This window comes from Drosophila biarmipes, chromosome X, assembly GCF_025231255.1.
Source record: "Drosophila biarmipes strain raj3 chromosome X, RU_DBia_V1.1, whole genome shotgun sequence".
NCBI lineage: Eukaryota > Metazoa > Arthropoda > Insecta > Diptera > Drosophilidae > Drosophila > Drosophila biarmipes.
The window spans coordinates 26,476,400-26,484,886 of record NC_066611.1 but is presented as its reverse complement, the minus strand read 5'-3'; the positions used below and the strand labels follow the sequence as shown (position 1 = coordinate 26,484,886).

Genomic DNA, 8,487 nt, shown 5'->3' with positions numbered 1-8,487 from the left:
GGCCGTGTGAGCGCTGGCATTCCAATTGTCCGACTGGCGCGTGGGTTTCTCTATTTCCCGTGGAGGGCCACTGGGGGGCGTGGGAAAAGCCCCGAAAGAGCCCTGGTCCGACCGTTGACAAGTCTTTCTTCGCTTTCTAATAATTATCAAATTATTGCTCTTCCAAAATTAATTTAAAATACCTATTTAAGACATGCAAAAAAAAAGTAAGACCTACAATTATTGTTTTCGCGCCTCATGCATGCGTGCTTTTTGTTTCAAGACCTTTTTTAGCGACAAAATTTACTTAACAAACACATTAAAATTGGCTATCTTTTGAAAGCTTAAAAAATGCTTAGAACGTAAGTATCAATTCTCAGAGTAGAAGTAGTTGTAGAAGGGGTCGTGTGACCAGTCTGGGCTCAGCCCAAGGTTCTTCCCTGTACTATGATCGAGAGGGTACTAAGCTCCTACCGCACCTACCAATAACTCTGTGTGGTACACTCCACCAAACCAACGCCGGGCCATGGGGACGAGTTTCCTGCGAACCAAAGCCCACATGCGACCCGAAAATCTTTCCAATCCTGCGAAACTGCGCAGCGAAGGACTCTCCCACTGTCGTTCACACAGGCCGTGGTGTAAATGCTAATTTACGCATTTCAATAGTACAAGTTCGGCAAAAATTTTAATTAGACTGCTTTTTTGGAGGGCATTGTTGGGCGGACGGCAACTCGGACCAAAAAGTGAGTAGTTTGCAGCGCAGACCGAATGGAGGCCCGTTTTCGGGCCATAAATTGGCGTCCTTCATTGAACGGAGAGGAGTTTGAGCTCTGAGTTCCGAGTTCCGAGGTCCGAGGTCCGAGTTCGCGTTCGGGTGGTCGAGGCAACTTTTTCTTTTATTTGCCCGGCCTTCTCTCTCTTTTGCTCTCTGGACCTCTTTCACTCACACAAAATGGGCGACGCACACTCTGGCAGTACAACACCAATACCACGACCAGGGGATCACCACTACACCGACAGCTGGTTCAAAACTGGAAGTCGAAGGGAAGACTGGAAGGTTTCGCGTGCGCGAGAGGAGCACGGCTAGCTGCCGCTTGGAAGGCGAGCTCTGCTCTCCTCGCTCTCACGCAGAATAGGTGTTGCACATGCGCCATGTTGCCGAGGGGAAGTCCCACGTAGTGCCGCCTCACTCGCACCCGCTGGGCCGGGAAGAGTGCGGCTAGCGTGCGACAGAGACCGCCCCTGAGCATTTACCGTTGCCGGGCAGAGCAGCCGGCGCCGGCGTCGCTGCCGGCGTGCTGCCGTCGCCGCTGCAGATGTTGCCGCTGCGCTTGCCACGATTTGAGGTCCTCGGAAGGCAAAGCTCCGCTGGCCGTTTACCGTTTGTTAGCTGAATGCCTCCTTGGCCAAATCCCAGCGAAATGCAGAGCCAAGTCGGAGGCCAACCACCAGCAGCAACATCACGCAGCAACCCACGGCAGCAACAGCACGCCAGCAACTGCGACGACAAAACTCCTGGTGCACATTAGCGCAGGCAACAGTTTAACGTGGAAATTATTGCGAATTTGTTGTGTTTTCCTGCGACGCGTGCCAGCGCAATATCGCATTTCGCAGATCGCAATTCGCACGCCGCGTGAGCAGCAGCAGTATTGCAACACAGCGCACTGCACTTGGTTTTTTTCGGGGCACTAGCATGACTTTTTTTTGGCCTCAGCCCCATTTAGTCGTAGTTTCAAATAGTAGCAATTAAAATGCCGCAGCGTTCGCCCTTTGCCATTCAGGAGCTGCTGGGCCTGGCGGTGGCGGCAGCAACAGAAGCGCCAACCGACTTGACGACGACGACGGCAACTGTTGCCGGTGCACCGTTGGCCAAAGAGCGCCAAGCGGCAACACCGCCAAAGACAACAGTGCCAGCAGCAACAGCAACAGCAGCAGCAACAGCAGCAGCAACAGCAGCAGCAACAGCAACAGCAGCGACAGCTACAGCAGCAGCAACATCGTACGGCAGCGGGGCAGTGGCTGCAGCCGAGGGCACTCCGGCAGCCGCCTTGGAGGCCCAGCAGCAGCACCACCAGCAACAGCACCACCACTACAGGGAGCACCACCAGATGACCATGGCCTCGCGAATGGCCTACTTCAATGCCCACGCGGCGGTGGCAGCGGCCTTTATGCCCCACCAGCTGGCCGCGGCGGTGCACCACCACCATCAGCACCACCAGCAGCACCAGCACCTGCCACACCACCACGCGCACCACCCACACGGGGCCGCAGGAGGGCCCCCGCCGCCGCCGCCGATGCAGCACCACCACTCGCACCCGCACTCGCACCACCCGCTGCTGCACGCGCAGGGTAAGCCACTGTCCCCACTACCACAAACTAACGAGCCACCCACCGACCACCCAGCCACTCAACCACTCAACCACACCGAAACCCAACCAGATTCACCAGATTCACGACGTGGAGCAACGAGCTTGCCAAAACAATTAATTACAAATATTGTGTGACGGCGAGTTCCACCCACTGTCAGACAAGACGGTCTCCGAGTCACCCTCGACAGTATCCGATCCAAGTCCTTCATTGCCGGTGATTAGGTGTTGCTACACAAACCGGTGTAATGTTCGATAGGCCCATGTGAACGAGTACTCAGAGCCCATTTCCAAATTTAACATGTTTGAATAGTTTCCCGTCTCACCTGATGCAGATTATTTTAAACTCGACCAAGTATTTTATGCGAGTTTTGAGACCTCAACCAGGTTCCTCGCCGTGTGCATGAACAACGACAAACAAGTGCAAACGCAATTAACAGTCGCAACTGGGTTTGTCACCTGCCAGCCAAACAATCGTCGGCCCAAGCACCCAGCCGCTCGACCCACTCGCCACGCACAGGGAGCCGCTGAGGTGGCATACGGGGGAATTAATCAACGGTGGCCGTCCAAATCAGCCTTGCCCCAGTAGAGCTCCCTCCTTACTCCCCACTCCCCACTCCCCCCTCCCCCCTCCGCACGCCTCGCGCCTCCAGCCCCACCCACCGGCCGCCCAGGGCCCCCCACTCAAGTTGAGCTGCTAATTGCGGAGCGTGTGTGTGCGGAGTGGTCGGTGGGGCAGGGGCGGGGCGATCCCGGACAGGAGCGGACAGAGCTGGACCGCGTCTCCGAAACAGGGGTCTTCTAGCCTAGCTCTAGATAAATGCTTCGCACTTCTTCTACCCGAACCTCCAACCGGTCTCCAGAACGCATGAGAGGGAACGCGACAGTTGCGTGGGTTGAGAGGGGGGCCACTGCAGGGCCCCCCTTCCGCACACTGAGAAAAACCCACACACTCGCAGCGGACTCAACTCGACTGCGGGACTGCGGTCTTGGCTCGGAGCTCATTTGCAAGTGGCAATATCATCCCGAGTCGGGGCGCTGACAGCGGACGCAGATAAACAGAAAGGCACCGAACAAGATGTGGGGAGTGCTACACTGAGCAAATCGGTGGGCTGCTATCAACAAGGCGACGTGCTGCTCTTGAGGCTGTTTTGCTTGGGCAAAGGCACCTACGATAAAATCAATACTCCAGAGAACCCATCGGCCTAGTTCGCGGACTGCAAGTGTTGTACAGCTCTTTACTGAATCGTAGATGGATATCGACTATCAGTTTTGGAAACATAATTTTTTCCTCTGCCGAAAGAGCGGACTGCGGTAATCCTCCACACTCGAGTGGCAGCTGGTATTATTGTTATTATTATTTTAATTAGCGTTGAAACACCATCGTCATCTCCGGCATCCACTGCCCTGTACTGATTCACCGTGCCAATTTCGCTGCGCACTCTACGGGCTACATACGAGTGTACGAATGTGTGTTGACACACGGAGTTTGATCTGTACACCCTGGCAGAGGGCATCTTAGCTTGAGTAACAGCCCAGTCGATGTACGCAAAAAGTATCTTAGTCATACCAAAGCCTCCTTTCGACCGGACTTCTGTATGAGGCAGCTACCACAGAATTTATCAACAATTAGTGCCCTCGCTTTAACTATATATATCTAGTATATACTCTTACCCCGCCACAAATTATTTTTGTACTGAACGAAAAACGATTTTCTTTTTATAAACATTGGATGCCTAATCATGATTGTATGACCTTTTAGGACCGGCTAAACATTTCAAGCACGTACATGGTTTTATCTGCAGAGTATTCAAAGTTCTTCCTGCCGAAGCCGGCTTGATTTCATCTTTTGATTTGTGAAATTTGCTGAGGGGTCACTTCCGGACCCTTTTGCGGACTTCTTTGGCTCCATATCCACGTCTTCTCTTCGGCCGTTACCCCCTCTACTGGTGGTGCTGCTTTGTTTTAAATGTAGTACTTTTTATTGCACATATTTCCAGCTCCGTGGTAATTTGTGCTCAATAAATGTGGGAAAGGCGCTGGCTGTGCACGGAAGTCATTTTGGGCATGTCGGTTCCTAGATTGGTTTTTAATCGTAACTTGTTCACATCGAGGCGCTCAGCTGAAGGACCGACTGCTTTGGGCTAACGATCCCTTTCACTTTCTGGCAAATTTATTCATTTAAACCATCTTCCCCATTCTTGTACGGGTTAAATCTTCTTTTTTGTGGAGCATTTAATAGCGAGCTTAACGGGGAATGAAATGGCATATATTCCATAGATAAATATTGGACTCCAAGTTAGGTTTTAACTATTTTAGGGTGTGCCGTAGTCGAGGCTTAGTCGTGCTTTTAATGCGGCAACCATGTATCCGTACCACATTTCAGGGTATGTCACGGTCGAGACTCGCGCCTGTTGTTCTTAGTGCTTAGTTCTGAGCTGGTGACTGCTGCTTTGTGCTTTTCCCTCATGTCATCCCATTTAATTTTGCATATTGTCATCCCGTTCTGCTACTCATCGCACAAATATTTCGGGCCTGGGTTGTTGGTTTTATGCCCATTTGCGTGCCAGTTCGTCAATTAAAAGTTCGCGTCAAGTTCGGTCGGATTTCGGGCGGATTTCCTGTCCAGCGCTGAGTACTTGGCGCCTTCCATTAAGTGCCTTTGATCTTTTACCAAAGGCGAGCAGTCGGAAAATTGGTTACCCACCGACAGCGCGGAGGGGTGGGGAAAGCAGCGAAAGCGATTTTTCCTCGCCTTCCCCTCATATAATTGACAATTCGCACTCTGGCTCCTCGCCGCTTTGTTGTGACACTCGCTTCGATGTGTTTACACCCGACAGCGAACACCCGCAGCCCCACCCGCAATTCTACGTGTGCTCGTGGACCTCTGCAAGTATTTCGGCAATTCACTCGCGGCTCGAAATTAACCATTTTGGATTTTCTTGTCGGGCTGCCAAGAATGCAGGAGAATTGAGGTAAAAATACACGCGTGCATGAAAATATATCTATCAGTCCGCTGTGCTTAACAGAGCGAAGATTTCCCATGAACCGGGGGCTGAAGGTATTCCAGCTCGAGAGCATGTACCTTGCTGACCAGCTTTCCGTTGGCGACGGAAGTGTTGCAACCGGTGGCTCCGGAATTGCTAATTGCGGCCTGTCAGTCTGCCGAAAACCCTATCGCACCGCCCGGTGCGCCCTTTGATATTTGAGCCACTTTGCTAATAGCCTGCCCCAGCAGCGCGTATCTGTGTGCCCCTCGGCTGATAGAAATATTCTCAATTGTAGTTTCGCCTCGGACATTGTGTGCGGTCGTCGTTTGACTTTGCTTTGATTTTGGGTTGACGTAAATTAGAAAAAAGCGAGTGAAAACGGGGCAATGTGCGGGAAAGCATGTCGGTGGTCGGGGAAAAGTGTCGGCGAGCGCCCTTCGTTTCTGAGTGAGCGGACTAGCCGTCGAGTGCCCCAGCCCACAGCCCACAGCCCACAGCCCGCCGCCCGCCGCCCACAGCCCGCCCCACCCATGCCTAACCCTTGCTTCCCGCTCTTCTGCGTTGTCTGAGGTGTGAAAATGTTCGACGTCAGCGTTCCACGAGTGCAGTTATTGTTTCAGTTGTTGTGCTGCACTCTGCCACCGCCTTTCTGCCCACCCAGCCCTCGCAAGCTTGTTTTTGGCACTTTGTCACACTTTTTCGCTTTGATTTTTTGCGAATTTAAAAGTCAATTAAAGCAACTTGACGAGCGAAGTGCCGAGTGCCACTCAAGGGTTAATTTGTCCGTGCCAGTGTGAGTGCGAGTGCGCGTGAGTGTGAGGGCGAGGGCGAGGCGTGCCTGCCTGGGTGAGGGTGCAGTTGACTCACTGCATTGGCTTTGGGCGGAATAAGCGGCAGTAACGGCCGATTTTCCGCACACAACACCACTGAATGGCTTTTAGGCCAGAACTATGATAGTTCCGACAAACAAAAGTCCCAGCAGCAGTTCTGAAAAATGCGTCGAATAACACGGACTATTTTTGTCCGCCAACTCCCCTCAATGTAGGCATTCGAGTACTTATAAGCCCGATTTTCTGCCCCGTCACACGGCAATCAGAGCCGGGTAATTCGGGCAAAAGCCCGACTCGCCTTGGCTGCACACCCGACCGCCTCCAGAGGCGCCGTTTGGGGGGCTCTGCGCGACTGGGACAGGAACCCCCTCGGAGAACGCCCCTGCGCTGCGCTAATTTTATATCGCAAACAAACACGATTTGGCACTTGAGCTCGCTTCTTCAGCGGCTCGAAAGTGGGATTCCGGTACGGATTTGGACTTGGATTTGGCTTGGGTTTGGATTTGAATTCGAGATCGGAGCTCGGAGCTCGAAGCTCGGAATTCGGTTGCTTTCACTGGCCAGCAGCCGCAGCATTCGACAGCGGCAGCAGCAACGTCAGCGGCAACACCAGCAATCACAACTACGACTGCTAATTATTCATAGCACGGCCATCTATCTGGCCATTTGGAGAGGCTACTCAGCACTTTTTCGACTGGAAATTGTTTCAATTGTGGCCGCGCCGTGATTCACCTGGTGGGGAGACCGAGTTCACGCTGGATAGGTGATAGCTGGACGTCGGTCGTCGGTCGTCGGTCGTCGGTCGTTTACTCGCCTGTTGTCAGCCTGGGTCTCTGGGCTGGTGGTGGAGCTGGGGAAGCATAGCCCCACCGAAAGGTGGTTGGTGGTTATATCATTATTATATATTACGAATGTTATTTAGGTATTATTTGCCAGAGCGATACTTTGGCGGAAAATGTCGAAGCGATCCCATCTCAAGAATGCCTCTCAAAAATGTGAATCGAAAAGTGTACCACAAGTTTGCTATCTATATTCATGATTTAAGCCAAGTTTCACTTAAGATAGCTATAGATAGAGAGATATTTCACTTTGCTAAGAACGTCGGACAACCAAGTTTATCGAACTCGATGTTTTATTTTCAGCTGTGAAACTACATTGCCGTAAGACCCGCATAACTTGGAGTGTTGGATTTGAGTAGTTTATAATTAATTCACTTGATTTTCACTCACGACGCCCGGCACACTTGTTTGCCACATGTGCCCGGAGTGGGACACCGAAGCGGCTACTTGCATGGCCTCCGGCGTCGGCGGCGGATTGCGGCGGATGCCCACGACCCACGCGCTCCACGATCGCCCTGTGCGGTCCGCCGCTGCCCCCGGTCGCCCGGGACTTTTCCATGTTTTCCCTTACTTACCCCAAGTTCGCGGTAGGCCCCTTCCGCCGGCGACCCATATCAGCTTTTGTCGAGCGTTAATCAGTTTATAAATACTCCGTCACTTGCAGCTCCCGCGCTTGCTTCAGCAGCGCTTTAGAGCAGTTTCGCTCACTGTGTGCAGTATCGAATTTCATTGCAAGCGGAATTCCTCGTAGAGAGCTAATAAATGCGGTTTGATTGTCGACGTAATCGTCACGTTATTATTGCTGGCATATGTCGAGGTCCCTTTGTGCTCGCGAAATGCGTCACCGGGAAACAATTGAGGAGTACAGCTTGCGTTCCACTTCCAGTGCCACGGCAGGCCAGGCTCCCAGTCCCGGCCCAGTGCCCCTTTAGAAGCCCGAAACAAAGCCAGCCCAAGCACACAGAACCGAGCTTCTGCGAACTCCAACGAGACGAACGCCTTGAAACAATGAAACATCGACCAGAAATTAGCGCGGTTGTCTGTCAAATTTGATTTCGCTTTGATATGTCACTCGCCTGCCGGGAAGGGCGCAGAAGGGTTAACGAGGCGAGGCAGGGGTTAAGACTGCAGAGCGGGCTGGTCTCGATTTCGATTTCGACGCCGAGGCCGCCGATTTGCATTTCTGAGTGCCAGCTATACTCAGAGAAAAGTCTTGCAGCCCCCGAAAGTTTTAATTAGGCTGCCCAAAGAAATATTGGCTAGAGTATTTATTTATATTTAGTATTTAGCAGTATTTACTTCATGCCTTGCATTGTGAACGGGAACTTGCATCGTTTTTACTTGCATTTTTTTACTCACATATTTTCTCAGTGCATACGTTCGCATTCATGAACTATGCCATGTGCAAGCGACGCTTTTCCTGAAGTTTTGAGTGTTGATTTCGAGGCCTTGCTTGGCTGATAAATACAAGAAATCCCAACTT

The 8,487-nt window shown here is 52.1% G+C and overlaps 1 protein-coding gene across 2 annotated transcripts in view; it reads left to right on the top strand.

Moving 5' to 3' along the window:
* The first annotated feature begins 1,535 nt into the window (after positions 1 to 1,535).
* The window catches only part of LOC108024111 (diencephalon/mesencephalon homeobox protein 1), a 34,848-nt gene continuing 27,896 nt past the window's right edge, over positions 1,536 to 8,487 (top strand). For both annotated transcript variants that reach the window (XM_050889142.1, XM_050889141.1), the window contains exon 1: positions 1,536 to 2,328. In XM_050889142.1, the coding sequence (XP_050745099.1) occupies positions 1,731 to 2,328 (598 nt within the window). In that variant the 5' untranslated portion in view covers positions 1,536 to 1,730. The remainder of the gene's footprint in view (positions 2,329 to 8,487) is intronic.